General features: G+C 38.5%; 2 protein-coding genes across 5 annotated transcripts; one reads left to right on the top strand and one right to left on the bottom strand.

The window, feature by feature from the left end:
• Positions 1 to 1,357: 1,357 nt before the first annotated feature.
• On the top strand, positions 1,358 to 17,510 carry LOC102682223 (26S proteasome non-ATPase regulatory subunit 13-like). 4 transcript variants are annotated; one of them, XM_069190333.1, is made up of 14 exons: positions 1,358 to 1,420; positions 8,928 to 9,040; positions 9,673 to 9,751; positions 10,581 to 10,615; positions 10,768 to 10,823; positions 11,113 to 11,156; positions 12,554 to 12,640; positions 13,118 to 13,289; positions 13,805 to 13,884; positions 14,159 to 14,283; positions 15,728 to 15,794; positions 16,038 to 16,118; positions 16,452 to 16,568; positions 17,163 to 17,510. In XM_069190333.1, the coding sequence occupies exons 2-14, from the start codon at positions 8,937 to 8,939 to the stop codon at positions 17,256 to 17,258; spliced, it is 1,143 nt and encodes a 380-aa protein (XP_069046434.1). In that variant the 5' UTR covers positions 1,358 to 1,420; positions 8,928 to 8,936; the 3' UTR covers positions 17,259 to 17,510. The 4 variants fall into 4 exon arrangements, with proteins under 4 accessions (XP_069046434.1, XP_069046433.1, XP_006628578.3 ...); XM_069190332.1 differs by lacking the exon at positions 1,358 to 1,420 and adding an exon at positions 8,024 to 8,240; XM_006628515.3 differs by lacking the exon at positions 1,358 to 1,420 and adding an exon at positions 8,025 to 8,240 and having other exon boundaries at positions 14,159 to 14,284; positions 15,732 to 15,794.
• Positions 3,590 to 7,537, bottom strand: LOC102699131 (transmembrane protein 263). Its single transcript, XM_015342549.2, has 3 exons — positions 7,113 to 7,537; positions 4,929 to 5,007; positions 3,590 to 4,619 (listed from the first exon to the last, which is right to left on the bottom strand). The coding sequence occupies exons 1-3, from the start codon at positions 7,119 to 7,121 to the stop codon at positions 4,333 to 4,335; spliced, it is 375 nt and encodes a 124-aa protein (XP_015198035.1). The 5' UTR covers positions 7,122 to 7,537; the 3' UTR covers positions 3,590 to 4,332.
• Positions 17,511 to 17,854: the final 344 nt, after the last annotated feature.

Consider the following 17,854-nt stretch of genomic DNA (forward strand, 5'->3'; position numbering starts at 1 on the left):
GGGTGGTATAAATTGTTTAATTTATGGAGCTGTTTTTTCTCTGCACTTTCTATGTGCAAAAACAAAGTTACAGTGTAAATATGATAACCTTTATCATTTCTTAAAAACCTGGGTTCCTGGTTGCATGGTTGAAATGGCTTTTAGACCAAGTAATCCAGAGATAACTCTTAATCTATCCAGTCTATGATCTGACTGCGACCACAAATTTGGCTAGTTTGAGTAGACCTGTGTCTTGGTGCACAACAGTGACCCCTTGTGACACCTTTGAGCATAACATTGTCAGTGATGGGGTTACTGAATGGGTAAACTCTTAAAAAGCACACAGAGCACAGACTGAAGATTATTATTAAAATGTATTGTATTTCTATAGCACTTTTCATCCCTATTTAAAGTGCTTATAGGTGGGGGCCCACTTCACGACTTTGTGACTAAAGCACAGCACCTACCTCGGTGACCTGTGACAGAGATTAGTGAACCACCTGCCCCATTACACAGCAGGTAGAGAAATTAGAAATTGCTTCACAAAATGAATTATGAGGGACCTTTAGGGAGATTAGATTGTACATGCCCAGAAGTTGTGACTGAATGAGACTCAGTTCAAAGTCTCATCTGAGGTTCAAAGTGACACCTTCTACAGCAGTGAATCTCAGTCCTGATCCTAAGGGAGTTTTATGTCAGCTGATTTTCATTTTAAATGGGTCCTTAATCACCAGTGCTAATGTATGCCTGTAAATTATATGGTTGTTTATTCAGACTTTTTTTTTCAGAAATACCCTTACTATAAAGTACATTATTGACAAAAACATCAGCTAAAAAAAATATATTTTCTTTTAAACTAAAAGGCTCTTTAGTAGGTGATAGGCCAGATTGTCAGATGAAGAAAGCTGCGAATGACAATTATGCATTAAACACTCCCACAATTAGTGTTTTGTGTAATTCCTATATATTTCAGCTAAATCTTGTTTAAGGAGGAGTTCAGAATTATTGGAATTGGCACAGAACTGATACCAGTTGCTATTCACGTACAGATTAAGAACAGATAAAAATGATGGCAAGCACTTTTCACTCTTATGCGGTGTGAAATCTTCAAAAAGTCTTTAAAAATGTTTACTACACTTGCAATCCTTCCACATTCCTGTTGGAGGCACTGTTGCATGCAGCAGGGTACCAACTTCTGAAAACCCACCAAATGTAGTTTTTAGTTCAGTCCCCAGTTTGTGTTGCTGAACAGAATTGTGGGCAATGTAGTCTTTTTCAGCCACTGGATGCAGGATGTTCATTTAGAGAAACCCTCTCCAGAACTACAACTCACAGAGTGCTTCTCTGCACAAAACAGCATTTATAACTCCACGCCAAACAGGTATTCAACCCCCCCAAAAGAAAGAGCCTTGGGATGAGGAGCTGCAGAGTGAACATCTAGGTATGTATCCTTCTGGGTTTTTTTAAGTGCTGTCTTCTTAAAGCAATATTTACAGCTGTGTGAGGCAACAGTAGCTCAAAGGTAGCTTTTTGCTGAGAAAGCTATTGATTTCTTTTAAAATTAAATTATTCCTGTGGCTCTACAAAAGCGCTGTGTCAGCGAGGCTGAGAAAGAAGGATGGCTGCTCACAGGGATGAATCTGCACGCATTTCAAATACCAATATAAAACACAGCAGTGTGTGTACAGTATACAGTATACATTCCTGAGGCTGTGCACTTCATAGTTAAATCAGTGGGGAAAACAGTCCTAGTTAAAATTCCTGTAGAAGGGGAAATTGCACTGTGTTATAAGTATAGGTTGTTTTTGGAATATAGTCTGACTTATTTTAAAGTGGATTGTATAGAGTTATAGCAGGGTCATCTCCTAGCTTCTGTGCCTTACAGATACAGTTGTATTTTTCTCACTTACCATTAAAGCTTTAAAGGGAGCCTGCAGTGAAGCCTGTGTTGAGCGCACTGCACTAGAATCCTAGACTGAGCCCATGATTTAGATTCTTTTTCCACATGGTTGGAAATGATTTCTCCTTGTCTGCGCCAGCAATGCCAACCCCTGCAGAGGCATGAGGTTGTACTTTTATCAGGCAGCTGGAATGAGACTCCAGGACACCCTCCCGTACAAACGCTCACTCTTTTGTGGCCAGTTGTCTTGCTCTGTCATCACTCCTGATCAGGGGATTAATCACAGTCTTTCCACCGCCGAGCGCCAGACCTGGTGGGAGACACTGTGCCAGCTTACAACAGCGCATTCTGAGGTGCACTGCTGCAGCTGAAGATTCTTAACCAGCCCTTATTAGACTGCATGGCTTGTCCTTCCACTATGTTAACAGGCAATACTTAAAGCAGGGAAAGTACATTGTGACTCTAGGGTCACAATCAAGCATGTCTTGTGAAGATTTTGATAAATGTATCAAGTCAGTTTATTCCTGTGAATTTTTTCATGGTTTGTTGTGATGTATAGTGTCCATATTCTGTTTCCAATTATTGATGACTGAATTTACTAATCCTCTCTTCATTTAAGGGTTCTGAATTGAGATGTGATAGCTATTAAGATAAGGGTGTTTAACCTTTTTCACTGGAGCACTACAAAAATATTGCTTGCCCACCAATGCTTAAATTAAACTTTTAGTTTTAATGTACTTGTTGGGGGGGCAGTTAGGATTATATTAGCATTACTGGGTGGTCATTGTGGCTGCAGTTATTCATTCCAACGCATTTATTCTTTTCCAATAAATATCCTTAATGCCAACATCTTTTCATTATTAGCTCAATTAAACTAATTAAAATGACCTGCAGACACATCAGATCTCTGGGACCAAGATCTGACAACCACAGATTAGATAACAGTTGCTTAGACCTGCAGGGTCCAAACCTGATCCTAGAAGGCTGGTGTGTTTGCAGGCTTTCTAGCTCTCTTCAAAACCCCAACATGTGAAGAGCTGTGACAAATTCATGAGTCCCCACTGAGCCAATAAACGAGTTAATTTAGGTCAGTGGTCCCCAATTCTGGTACTAGGGACCCACATAGCTGCTGATTTCCACTGCAGAGGAAGTCTTAAATGAATCCTTAATTGAACCAACAAATTGCTTGATTAGAACTTTTTATCCTCAAATGTTAAGTTAGCCTGTATGGACTTTGTACTGTATGTTTTCCCCATGTTTGCACGGGTGGGACAGCACCTTTAAAATGAGCATCTCAAAGCACTTGCAGGTGAATTGGCATCAGGGAAAACTGGCCCTACTTCGAGTGTGTCTGTCTGTTTCATTCTGCCCTACAATTTTCTGGCATGTCCAGGGAGTACCCTGCCTTTTGCCCGCTGCTTGCCTGGACAGGCTAGAAGAATTAGAAAGGAGCATTAAATTACATTAAAGCATTAAATTAAGATGTGTTAAATTACTTACGAAGCACTCTAGTTAAAAAGCAAACTCCTTCATGTTTAGGAACTGCAAACAAATAGTTCAAATCAAACCTATTACTGTATGTTCATTAAGGGTTTAATTATTTGAGTGGTCGGGTGGGAAAAAAACAATATACTGATTATATGCAGGATCTCAGAAAAAAATGAAGTATGAATCTCAATCCCCTACCCAAAATGAAATCAACAAGCACAATTTTCTTCAAACATAATTCTTTATTATATTGACAGTAAACAAATCTTCACACAACTGTTTTAAACCTCCAGTATACACAATTGAAGATGGCTTGGCTTAAACAGTGTGCTCCTGCTGGAGACACGCAACATACAGTCTTTTCTGCATTCTGATAGTATATCAAAGGACACTTGCTACCAATGAAACCCGCGGACAACACATACTCAACAAAATGGCAGTCTGTAAGTAAATGAAAACTAAACAACTTAACACTGAGATGCAGTCTTTAAATAGAAAAAAAATTAACAAAAAACAGAGACAACAGTAAAGTGTTAGCCCTTCGCAACCTTCAAATATATATATTTTTTCTCTCTCAGAAATTAATTTTAAAACCCAATACATGTTTAGTACACCACTCACTGATGTGCAACCACTGGCACCAGGTGGTGATGAAGATCCTTTGCCCAACTTAAAACCCACACATCTGTGATTGAGCCTCGTTCACATCTCTAGAGAGGATAATAAACTGGTGCATTGCTTGTGCTTCTGAATTCCCAGTACATCCAAGCCTGGAGTGACTGTACCGTAAAACAATTTCAGTCTCATTCCCACAATCATCCTAACACTGGAAAAACACAAAAAAGAAAACTAAATGACACTATCCTATACATGCTCAAAAGAAACAGTTTACCTTCTATCTGTATTAATGTCGCAATGTCTTCAGTCTTTAAGGTAATGCTCTTTGGTGTCCAGATTTTTGTTCTTCACTCTGCTTTGTCTTTCCTCTTGCTTGTGAACGGTACTTTGCTGGCCACTGTCGAACCCACTGTGGACACGCCCCCGGCCACAGCAGACACGCCCCCCTTCACAAGGCCAACGCCCACTGCAGGTGCGGAGGTGACTGCCGATTTGGTGATCTCCAGGCCCTTCCCCCCCAGCCATGCCACGCCTCCCACTGTGGCACCCACGACGCCCTTGGTGGCGCTAAAAAGCCCGCCGGTGACTCTCCATATCATCCCTGGCTGTGGGGCTTGGTGCCCCTTCTCATCATCTACACAGAAACAATCACACAATATGAGCCTACGCATTTGACTTCCAGATCTTACATCTTCTCTTCACTGATCTTATAATGAATAGGGATGTCTTTTTCCACAAAGTCATTATACTAATATAACATGGATATTAAAATATTTTATGTAAAAAACAGGAAAATCAAGTTTTCACTGTATGTAAAGCTAGCAAGCACCACAGGGCGCTCTTAATTACTACCTAATACCTAGGGATCATCTTGCATAACAGCATTACAGAAAATGTACCAACAAACAAGGTGAAATGAACAAATAAAGGCACATTTTCTTACCTCCCACAGGTTCGTTAGCAATGTACTCTGTGATGCTATCCTCATAGCTGGGTCCCCGCTGGGTCTCTGAGTTCACAATCTAACAAAAAAATAAAGAGCCACAATCACAATGAGGGACGATCCTGTTAAATTACAGACACAGTATTTTTAAGGTACTGGGACCCTTTGCCCCCCCCCCCCAATATAGCAATGTCTTGGAGACAGGAAATTTCAGTTCACATTGAATTAGATGACTGAAGAAAACAAGTGGAGGCCTTTCAGCTTATCTGGTCAATAAGCAGCTTCCAGGTCCACATCCCCAAATTGTCCGGAATAGCCACACACCAAGCATAAGAAAAATAATGAGTCAATGGAATCTACCTCTAGCCTTCAATACAATACAACAATGAAACAGCAGGTGCATTCATTCCTATTCCAGGAGAGCTACTGTCACTGTAGGCTTTCAAAGTCTGTTTAGAATTCCTGCACCTGAAGACCCAAGGGAAGCTGTTAGATCAGTCCAATTAAGCCAATAACGAGCCGGTGCTGGTTTAGAATCCTAGCCTTCAAGGAACAGGACTGGAGACCCCTGGACTACTGGAATCCTTTTCTTATGAGACAGCAGCCAGTCTCCTGGACCTGGAAGGTGTCTCAACAGGTTTCAATTCCACCCAGAAGGGCTCTTAACATCCAAAATGAATTACTGATTTCACTGGACCAGTTTGCTAGCTTTCCCCAGCTCTTTTGGAGCTGGTGTTTTCAACAGGCGCCAGGCCTCCAAGTCCAGAATAGGGGACCTCTGATCTGAGACCTTCAATGACTCCAATGGAGGACTGTGTGCAAAATGTTGGCAGTGAGGAAGAAAGAGGGCAGTTTGTTTCAATCTTAAAACATTATCTCACATTTTCAGCAATTATTCCTTGTGTTTGAGAACATTGTATTTTTAACATCAGTCTGACGGCCCTACATTCTCTTAAAATTATATAGCATTTTCTTTGAATATTGTAAACTCTTTTAGAGTGGCTGAAGTTATACGTATCTTCTGCTTTGTTCGTCGTTCACTGCTATTGAGGCTGTGCTTAACTGAGCTTCTGTCTCAGGCTATTTTTAACTGGTGTATTCTGGTGTTTTCTAACTGCTCTGCGCTTGTGCTCGGTCTCCATAGAAATAAGTTAAAGCGCAGCCCTCTTTCTGTTCATCCCAGGAGGCGCATTTCCGACGAGAAAAGATATCTGGGATGAAAATGGAGATTGTGTAAGGCAGACGTCAATTGCAGGCTGGCGTCGTTAATGCAATTGCAATGTTTTGCTAAAAAGTTCACTTCTTGGCGCAAATTTTGCATTGCGATTGTGCAACCTATAGCGAGTGAAACTTGGTAATTGAACTACTGTGCAATTTAAAAGTAATAGTGTAATGTACCACGTTTAATTAAACCCTTGCTTCAGCTGCACTGCAAAATCCACGTCTACACATTTTTTATTCGAATTTTTGGTTGCGTTTTTATGGTGTACCCTATAAGTCCCGTTTAGCACACGAAGACGCGAAGCTGCCCAGCCAATGTAGATACATTTATAAACAACATACCCAACAAAAACTCTATACACTAAAATCCAACATTGGGAATATTCAATATAGTGAACATATTTACTAACGTAAAGAGCATTTTATCAGTGCTGAAAATGCCTTGTCACAGAAATTTAATCTTTATATCGATAAATTACTGCCGAGTGATTCGTGGCGGCGATGTACAACAAATATCCTGGCTAAACCGGTTCAGAGCTGCCCTTTTTTTTTTAAGAGACAGCAAAACTTTGTGAGAGCGATACAGTACATCATCAATAAGCAGAATATGAGCTGTGACAAATGGCATTTAAACACTGCTGTCATTCTGGAATCTAGATTGTTCCTCGTAACTCCAGGAAGATCAGTCTTTAATCCCGGTGAAAAAGAACTGCTGTGATAATTAGAATGCGAACGTCGTGCTCCCCTCTTGGTAAAAAGCTTCGAGATTTTATTGCTACTATGACTAAAATCGAAATGTACAATGGCTGTAAATCCAGCTCCTTGCAGAGCAATGCCTTACATGAGCAAACAAAGTAAACTACATAGATCTCGTTAATAAAACCCGACCACGCGTCACACCATTAACTTAGTGCAGTAGTGCTAACCATTTTTAAACGAAGTAGGTGATCAAGCAACCCCTACCTTTACCATTGTTCCCAGAAATTTCACGATGCCTTCTCTCCCAACTCCTTAGTATCGCTGGCAGATCTTCTAGGACGCTTCGCAGACAGATGTGTTACGTGTAGCAACAGTCCCAGGTGAATCCCGCTGGCAATTTAAACCCAGCAGGGCTCGGGTACAGACAAACGGATAAAGCCCTTTATGTATACTTAAGAAAACAGCAGTAAAACAAAAGCGTTCAACTCCAGCGAAACAGTTTCATTCGCATTTGCGCTGGTATAAATGTGCCAGTGGACGCCTGCAACTCCGATTGCGCCTAAGTTTATAGTTTTTAGCCCCGTTTCTGCCAACGTGGCGCTGCTGCTCCGATTCTTCTCTCCGGATCTTGCGTCACCTGGAGCAGTTTTCTTGGCAGCGGCGAAGAGCACAGCTTCGCAGTTTTGTTTTTTTCCAAAAATTGATCCCGTATTCCACACCAACTCCGACATGCGTCATTCTAATTCATCCAAAAATAATCCTGTACCTAACCAGTCAATGTTGCTACTGGCAACATGTTTTGATTATTATCCTTTAAACTAACACGCACAAGATGAGTTCTGATTAACGATCAATATTGTTAAACCAAGATATTTCCTTTCCAAGAAATCATCATGCACTAGAGCATATTAGTCCTTTCAAATGTATAACAATAGTAAGCTTTCAAAATGCAATAGTAGTTGAATCCCCTTTTATTTTGTTAACCGTGTTCCCCTTTATAACGCCTAAATTGTATTGCTGTCTTCCAAAACGGAGGTTTATTCAAATAATGACACTGGAATTTAAGGATCCTAAAACTATAAATGTATACAACTGTCAAATCTAAACCAGTTTTATAAAAACTTGTCCGGTAATAGCACGCGAAGTTTATTAAAATTGAGTGATACCTCACACTCAGTCCCGTACGAGAACATTTTAATAATTTGACAATTTTTCTATTTTTTTTCCTGTTAATACAAGCAAAAACTATTCTGCATTTTAAAGTTTTTCAGCCCTTACATCCTATTTAAACGAAGCCCCGCTCCCATGTGTCATCGCGGTAAAACAGCTAGGCGGGTAGTTCCACCGTTCAGCACTAGGGGGAGATTTCTTCGGGTGGAGCAACGTGTAATGGTAAAGTGTTTTTTTCTCTTAAAATACGTAAATGAATCGGTGTTTAGAAGTGATTATTTTGAGGAGGTGGCGTATCTTGCGAGATTTACCGCTGTGTTTTATAGAAACAAGAAAATAAATACCTAGGCTTGCTTATTCTGATTAGCTTCAGGGGGTTACAGTATATTTTAATTGTACGTGCACTTTTCAGACGATTTGTACTTACCGTAGAGAAAACCGGGCCGATGTTCCCGTCTGTACACTTGAGCTGTTAAACGCGAAAAACAGACAAAAAATAACGGAATTACGATCACAATCAAAGACCGGAAGTAACCTAAAGTAAAAATAAATAACTAATAATATGTTAAGACAACTTACGTATTTTACCGAGTACCTTTACCTCACGAGTTCAAATCAATTATTTTGTAACCGTTTCGTAGCCCGCAGCTCAGGTGAAACGCTGCCACCTACAGTATATATAGTACAGTACACAGTAAATACTAATACATTAAATTAGGCCTAAACTGCACTTTCACGGCAAGTGCGATATTGTACAATATTTTTTTCAATGTCCAAGATATTCAGTCACAATTGTGTCTGGATCTCTATAATTCAGACACAAGCAAACAAGTAGAGGTCGAAGCTGAGTCAATATAGTAGTCATAAACACCAGTTGTTTTCTCTTCTCTTTTTTTGCAAACTGTGTAGGCTGTGGCCATGTCTGGGAAGGATGTTACTGGTTACCTTCAGCAGCAGCAGGAGGAATTTGGAAATACTGAAGGCGAAAGATGGAAGAAACTGGAAACTATGTACAATAAGAAGTAAGAATCTCAACTGAAACAATGTCTTTGTGTTTACTGGTTTGTAGTTAATTTCTGTTGCCCTGTACAATGGCAGTCATTCACGTTGAAAGTTGTCATAAATACATCAGTGCTGAATAAAATGGAAAAAAAAATCACCATGTATATCGATTTTCTCGTACAGCAAAGAATTCCAACAACTGTTTCCAAATGTGTACTAGCCCTTTGCAAAAGATGCTATTTCAGTGGCGCTTGTAGTTAGTATTTATGTTCATTTTTCCCACATCTTGTTGGTCTAGCAAGCACTGTTTGTCAGTCAATATATTTATATTCCCGAAAATGACATGCACATATCATCTGTCAACAGTAGCTTGCGTTAGTTTATTGCTCACCTTGTCTGCATTAGCCGAAATGATCAAAGTGGGACAGAAGCACGAAAAAGATGAAATGATGTCGGACCAATTGTTAATGTTGGACAGGGAAAGAAAAGAGAGGAAGTGAAAGAAGGAGAAAAGGGACAGAATTTAAGAATGCTAAACACTACACCATTGTGGGTGAGCTCTTGGACTTTTAGGTATCAGTACAGCCAGTACTGTTTCCAAGAACTTGTGTACAACAGTCCTATATTAAAAACTCTCATTTCTTTTTCACAGATTTTGGCATCAGCTCACTATGGAATTGCTAGATTTTGTTCAGAGTCCAGCATTCGCCACTGGTGACAGGATCATCAAGGTATGAAAATGTATTTTACATAATGGTAATCAGGTCACAGTCAAGCCCCAATCACTACCAATACTGGACAGCTAAGTCACACTTTGTTCCACTATAATTCTAGGGTTGTTCTGACATGCTTGTCTACCATGAACCTAAAGAGACACTTGACAAACATTTGGTGGTGGAGAGATATGAATAATTGTGCCAGTTACTGGATATTAGATGTGAGATACCCACATTGATCACTTTTCTCTTATTGTCCAACTACAACAGCTCAGTTACGAAGTCAGAGCTTGGACCATTGTGCAGACCTTTTAATGGGTGTGCAAACCAAACCATGAGGAGGATGTTTCTTGGACAAAGAGAACACCCCTCAGTAGATATTTATGATAATTTCCAGCATAGCATCCACTGTGTTCCCAATGTATAAATAATTGCATTTTTGTTGCACTTTTCATTCCAATGGATGTCAAAGGTCTTCACGTATGGAAGGGGCACACCATCATCCACCACTGTAGTACAGCCCCCAACTGGCTAGTAACTCGATATATTCATATGTACAGTTCTCGACAGAAATAGGCATTCTTTGTTTGAAGTGGTTATTCCTAAATTATTTGCCAAAGCTTTGCAAATTAAATTATAGTCCAACACATTTATGCTATTGAATGTTTTTTTTTAACTGGTTAGTAAATATTTCAGATGATTTGGTCTTAGCTAAGACGTGCTGACAAATAAGTCTAATCTGTCTTGCCATATATAATAGTTTACAATTGTGCTGTTCTGCCTTGAAACTGCATCCTTACAGTATTCATTTTCTAGTTTCTGAGTTTCCTTATTTCTCTTTCAGCTGTATGAGAATTTCGTTAGCGACTTTGAACACAGGTTAGAATTTTTATTCTCTTAATCAGTTGTTATATTCTGACAGTTATGAACTTCCTTCTCCATTGATCGTTGGTTTCCTAACAACAAAACAGCTTCTGTCTCTTTATTTACTTCTTCCTTCTTTTAATTTCCTCTTCTTTGGTTTATTCTAGAATCAATCCGCTGTCACTGGTAGAGATCATTTTGCTGGTGGTGCGTCAGATTTCTGGTAAATTCTAGCATTGTGCAAAATCGGGCTTTATAGGCATTTCTTTTTTATTTTTCTGTTTAATTAATGATCGCACTACAGGCAACTAAAACTCAAACTTAAACGTGTTTTAATGTCATCTGTAATTATTTTAATTTACTTATTCATTACTCTGTTTAGGATCCCATCAGCCTCAAGTTTGGCCTTATATAAATAGACTGTGTGTTTGTTTTTTATGTTGAAATAATTATGAAACACGTTGTGGCTCTAAGTAAAAGAACCTTATATTTATCTTTCTTTTGTAAAATAGAATCTGAAAATGCATTGGTTCTACTGGAAAAAACCAAAGAAAAGGTAAGATTTAAAATAAAAATCTTAATACAAAATGTTAGTCTTCCTGTATTTTTGTCCAGCAGATGTACAGACTCTCCCTGAAAAATATTCCAATGCAACAATACCAATGCCTGCTTCTAGAAAGCCACTAGTTTTATAACACGATAATCACTAACACACTGCAGTAATTCAGACAAATTAACTCATTAGAAGCTTGGGGGAAACAACAAACAGAAACTGTGGCTCTCCAGGAACAGGATTAAGTATGTCATAGTTCTAGTAACACAATCTTAGTGACATAATTTTAATAATACATCCTGATTCCTATGTAGAGCTTTTTCTGGACAGTCTACTCACAACACTTTATAGGCAATGGGGACTTTCCACTATCACCAACAATATGTATTACCCACCTTCATGATGCAATGGCAGCCACACATCGGCTATCAGTGGGGAGGAGAACAGAGTAATGAAGCCAATTCATAGATGGGAATTATTAGGAGGCCATGACTGGTAAAGGCCAGGGGAAGATTTGTCAAGGACACTGCTGTTACACCTGTAGTCTTTTTGAGAGACGTCCTGGGATTTTTAATTACCACGGGAGTCAGGATCTCGGTTTTATGTCTTATCTGAAGAACGGCACCTATATTACAATATAGTGTCCCCAACACTATACTGGAGCATTATGACCCACATACATGGTGGGGTGAGTGCTCCCTGCTGGTCCACTAACACCTCTTCCAGCGGCAACCTAGCTTTCCCAAGAGGACTCCTATGCAAGTACTGGCCAGGCTCACATAGGCTTAGTGAGTTGTCAGTTTTGAGTTGCAGGGTGATATAATGTTAGCTTGTAGAATGTTGCATGCAAATAGATTAAGCCAATAAAATGTATTTAACAGCCAAAGCCATCAAGAAATTTTGATAATATAGAATGGATAAATAATTACAAATAAGTAAAGATATTAGAATTTAAGGCAGCAATATGATAAGCACGATTCAAGAATCTCTTGAAGTAAGTTACTGACATCTAGTGGCCAATATCGGAAAATCTTTTTATGACGCATGTTGCTTGAAGGTTATTTTAATCCTTGACAGTTGCATGATTTTAATTTGCACAGCAAGTCAAACCTCTTTTTAACCTCTATATCTAACCCAGATGTTTGCATTTTCAGTAAAAGTTAAAAAAAAGTCTATAGTCAAGCTTAGAGACTCATCTGTCCAAATCTTATTCCAGTTTCTGTGGTGTTAAGTGTACTGTCCTAGATGGCACAGTTGTTCACTGGTGAGTTATCCCCAAATGGCACAATGTTATTAAATATTTCTAAAAGAATAATGTTTCTAATTTCCTTCCATGAGAATTAAACTCACTAAGAACCTATGACTGCAGTTTTTTTCACTAAAATCTCACTCTCTCATAGGTCAAAAATAACACTGAAGCTGTCATTCTGTGCTTCACAGCAATAGCAGCTATCAAATTAAAAAACGGAGATCTGCCAGCAACCAAAGTAGGTGCAACAATTCCCATGTGTTATGTATGACCCTGTCTTCTTGCTTACTTTAGCATATACATCAGGATTTGGGGTTTTTGTTTAGTTTAGTCAAGTGATTAATTTACTTATGTCAGTGTTCAATGAAATGTTTGTGCAAATGCTACAAAAATATTCATTTTCTTGGTGAAAACATTGTACAGTAAATTTGTTGCAGTAATAACTGATAGTTTTTTATGCTCAGTGCTGTATATATGCAATAATGTATAACAGTGTTGTATGTTGATTTAAGAAAATGTATATTAGTAATCATACATAAGGAAAGAATATTAATTTAATTATATGTTTGTGCTTCAATTGTTTTAATACCAATGCATGGTATTGCATTCAGACTTTGCTAAGTGCAGGTACCGTAGTAGTAGCAAGATCTGCTTTGATTGAAGGTGTGAAGGTAGTAGTAAGATCTGCTTTGATTAAACTGTTTTTTTTTATCAGAAAATCCTGAATGAAGTTGAGGAAATGTTGGATAAACTGCCTGGAGTCACCTCCCTTCACAGCCGTTTCTATGACACCTCCAGCAGTTACTACCAAGTCATGGGAGAACATGCTGCTTACTACAGAGAGGCCTTGCGCTACCTAGGCTGTATTGACCTACAGGAGCTTTCAGGTAAAATCTGTGAGCCTAGTTAAGGCCTGTGAATCAGCAGACTTCATGGGCTGCAGCGTTATCTGGTTTTCTGCCCATCAAACAGGTACTTTCCAGACTTTCCAGACTTTCAGCTGTGTATATCTAATTGTTTTTGTCAGATCAATTGAAAGACAGTTTAAGTGGTATTTAAGGGATACCTGCAAGTGGTTTTGAGACCCCGCTGAGACAATATTTAATGTGTGACTTGATTGTGAAGTGTGTGACCTGGGAGCTCAACTGAGAATGGAAGTAAAATTTAAGTGCCGTGCACTGGGGGTATTTTCTATTCATGGTGAAATTTTGCTGCTCTTTTTCTACTTCCAAATTAAAACCAGATCTAATTATGAACCAAAACAAATACAACTGAATTTTAGCAAATGAGTTATAGAAAAAAAGTGTGAACATGGATGGTTGATCTCTACTCCCTACTTTGCAATGTTATTCCATATTTAGGTGAAAAATTCCTCTTTAATTTCCATGACCATGTTTTTCAGTGGATGCACAGCAACAGAAGGCCTTCACTCTTGGTCTGGCGGCACTTCTTGGCGATGGAGTATATAATTTTGGGGAACTGGTGAGGCTTGATTAGCTGCTTCAAGCTAGACACAGATACAGTTAATTACCAAGGTCAGAAATAGGGTAGAAAACAATAATTGATAACAGATAGTGCTGCTTTATGGCCACTGGAAGCTTTTTATAGAGTGGGCACTTCATTAAATATTGCCTTGGTTGTTATTTTAAAAGAGTTTTGAAAGTTGAGAACTTTAAGACAGCCGTAAAAAAGGCAGCCAGTAAGGCAAATATCAAATATGACCACATTCAAAGATAAAATTGTGCTGTTTTTTAAGCTGATGCACCCCATCTTGGAGTCACTACGGAGCGGGGATAAAAAGTGGCTCATTGACACACTGTACGCATTCAACAGTGGGAATGTGGAGGACTTCTGTGACCTTAAAAGCTTTTGGGGCAATCAGGTAGGAGTGTATTTAAGTTAATAGCAAACATTGCGTAGCACTTAGAGCATCCTGATATGTTCAGTTGCCAAAAAGCCTCCAACCCATAACTCAAATTGTGTCAAAAAGACAGAAGCCAAGACAGATTTCAACTGCAGGTTTGGTAGGGACCTCTTTGTGGCATTTGTGTTGTAGATGCAAGTGAATGCCTTCAGCAAAGAGTGAAATGATGCTTGAACTCCTGTATATCGGTGGAAATAGATATGTTGTGTAACATTCCGAGTCACCCTTTCCAGTAAAATTGACATGGTCTGCACAAAAATGGTGGGACTGTCTGTCTGGCGAACTTAATTAAGCAGTTGCCTGTAAATCCTATAATTACCAATAAGAAAAAGAAACATGCTGACCAATGTCTTAAAAGAACATGGAAATCTTACCTTTAAGAAAAGGCAATTTGTTCCTATTGGTTATTTATCTGTTAGCATCTTAAATATCCAAGAGTCCTGTCTAGCTAGCTAATTTCTCGAATGATCTAAGGGAATCTGCTTCAACTATGTAGTTGGGCATGTATGCTGCTTCATTCCCTCACATACCTTTGTTTAAAGCCTCACCAAAATGTCTTGTGGGACAAACACAGGTTAATTCCACATAAAAAAGAAGAAAGAATGAAAGAGTATGTTTAAGGCAAAGAACTTTGTTCACCGTAAAATAACTAGCTGGTGTTTACCACTAGATGTCAGTAGGTTGCAATATCCATACATTTTCTTACATCCATTCTTTTCATCCAATTCACGGTTGTGTCGGAGTCGGAGCCTATCCCAGCAACCAGTACATGCAAGGCAGGGTACACCCTGGACAAGATGCCAGTCCATCACAGGACACATATACCGACATGCACATACTCATACCAGGTGCCAGTTAACCTTCCAGTGTGCCACCATGCCACTTAATTTTCAAATCTCACCCATCTTATTTGCCTTCATTAAATGCAGTAGGTTTTATTAACAAAAAAATAGAAAAAGAAAAAATAACTTAAGTTTTTCACTGAAGTCAAGTTGTATTCTTTATCATACACTGTATGCAAAACTAGTAAAGTTCCTAATCATATATTTATGAGTCTTCTATATCAACTACATCAATGAGACAATCCCATTTCCCTGCAGTTCATAATTTAGTTTTGACTGACTTATTTAGGCTTTTTATATTTATAACCTTATTTGATAATTTCAATGATTGTTTACTTCATAGGAGCTCACTATCCTTAACTGACACAGTATGTTTAAATATTTTTTTTCTTATCTTCAACCTTAATGGCTCAATTTCATCAGGTGGAAGTAATTTAACTAAATGTTTTCCAGGTATTAACTGGAATTAATTGAAAGGTACTGTACGTCTTAAACCTGCAGAACATGCCTATCCCTGTTCTACAGAATGATTACATTTCTCTGATTTGTTTTTCTTTTGGGAGACTGATCTGGCCTTGAATGAGAGCAAACTGATGGAAAAACTACAGCTGCTGTGCCTTATGGAGGTAATAGAAGACTGTTTTTTGAAAGTTTTTGCATGGTGAAAGGATTTAAAAGAAGGTAATTAACAATATACTGTATAACTGTTTCATAATCTGTATGGTATTCCATAAATATTTTGGAGAAACGGATTAACGGCTGTCTTAAATTTCAAGGTAGACAGCACTAAGTAAGATATAGAAGTGCTGTAGTGACGTATAGGATTATAGTACGTCAATAGACAGTTAAAACACCTCTGTGCTCCCCAGATGGTATTTACCAGACCAGCTCATCACCGACAGATTACCTTCCAGGAAATTGCAAAGGAAACCAAGCTGCCCATCACTGAGGTGAGGCTGAAGAGACAGAGAGAGTCTTGAAAAAGGCCATGCTGTTATTTGCTGTTGTTGGTAACCTGTGAAAATCCAACCACAGTCTACAAAAATTATTCAGTGGTATCATGTTTCAAAGAAATATATTCTGCATCTATAAATGTATCTCCTTCCGTGCCTAACTAAAAACCCAAGGAGAGTAGACCTTGGTGTAAGACATCACAAACATAGATATTACAGACAATATAATTAAGCCTATATACATGTCTCTTCAGGATAAGTGGTTTCTTGAGTGTCACTTCCTTTTGTTGATTTGGTTATGATGTCCCCTTGAACCATATGCCTCTGCAGGTTGAGCTCCTTGTAATGAAAGCCCTGTCTAATGGTCTAGTCAAGGGGAGTATTGATGAAGTTGACAGGAAAGTGCACCTCACTTGGGTTCAGCCTAGAGTAATGGATTTAAAACAGGTAAGTTGCCTAAAGAGACCTTACAAAGAAGAAAAAATACTCAATCATTAGAAGAATCATAATTTTCTGATTCCGAAGTTTTTACATTTTCATGTTTTAATTTTTCAATTACTAAACATTGTGGATAAGAAAGAAACACCTTGTGGCACCATAAAGAAAATAAAAATCTGGCAAAAAAGTTGTTTTTTCCTGTAGTGGAAAATGTCTCTTTTTGGTTTCCTACTTTAAGTTTCTTTTGGGTAAGGGTTAGGGTCACTTGAAGCCATTTGATTTATTCATTTTGATACTAAGACAGTAGTTCCTATAGTTCCCATAGTTAGGTATATGCATTGAATCATTTACCTTGTTAAAACAGTTATGCATGGAGATATCCTGGCATGCTTTCATCAGTTTTTGTGAAGGAGTTTGTCTATTATTGCTCCCTGTTGTCTCATAAGCACATCAAAAAATTTGGAGTGCACTGGGTAATGTAGTATAAATTACACTCTCAAGAACAAGCTCATTGATGACATCACCACACGGCACTTCAGATCTGAAATTAATTTCACAAATGTGTTTTGATCAAAGAGTGTTTTAAGGTGTTTCTGTCCTTAGATTTCTGAAATGAAGGACCGTCTAGAGAATTGGTGCGGGAGCATCAGGAAGACTTCTGTGCTGGTGGAGAACCATGCTCATGAAGTCCTTGGATAAGGGGTGATTGATCACAGATGTTTATGTTAGCAGTGTTCGGTGTTACCAGGAAATAATTAAGGGCTTTTCAGACACCAGTTTATACCGCTGAAGCAGATTAATGTATGTCCTGCTTTTTATTATTAAAGAATTAGATCCAAGCTCTGTCTTTCTGATTATTTGTTTGACGGTGTGCTCATTGTTCCCAGTGCTCCTTTTAAAGGTGTTTGAATTTAGAGTATGTTAAATAAAAACGGCAAGAAAACAACTGAATCTGTTGTGTTGGTTCTTCATTTCTACAGTGAATTTTTCATGGCTTCAAAGTTTAAATACTAATTTATACATTATTTGAATCCATTCGTTGCCCTGGGTTGTGCACTACATTCACATTTCCCACTTCAGCTTGGCAAGATAATTGTCGAATCTGCAAGGTTTAACTTGAAGGTATATGTTTTCAGATGTCAGTGTAAATCCCTAGTCTGACCATAAACACTACAGATTTCAATTGCAAATATTTTTGCATAACCTTGCTACTGTAACTCAGATGAGGAGCATTATTCATAATTTATAGGGTGAATAATTTAGAAAGTTTTTTTTTTTCTATCTTATTTACTTTT

The sequence above is a fragment of the Lepisosteus oculatus genome, chromosome 5 (assembly GCF_040954835.1).
Source record: "Lepisosteus oculatus isolate fLepOcu1 chromosome 5, fLepOcu1.hap2, whole genome shotgun sequence".
NCBI classification, from domain to species: Eukaryota; Metazoa; Chordata; class Actinopteri; order Semionotiformes; family Lepisosteidae; genus Lepisosteus; species Lepisosteus oculatus.

Coding starts and splice junctions, on each gene's coding strand:
- LOC102699131 (XM_015342549.2), bottom strand. Junction 4,620..4,928: donor TGCTAACGAACCTGTGGGAG/GTAAGAAAATGT, acceptor GTTTCTGTGTAG/ATGATGAGAAGGGGCACCAA.
- LOC102682223 (XM_069190332.1), top strand. CDS start 8,154: ATGTGTCATCGCGGTAAAACAGCTAGGCGGGTAGTTCCACCGTTCAGC. Junction 13,885..14,158: donor TATATAATTTTGGGGAACTG/GTGAGGCTTGAT, acceptor CTGTTTTTTAAG/CTGATGCACCCCATCTTGGA. Junction 16,119..16,451: donor CCAAGCTGCCCATCACTGAG/GTGAGGCTGAAG, acceptor ATGCCTCTGCAG/GTTGAGCTCCTTGTAATGAA.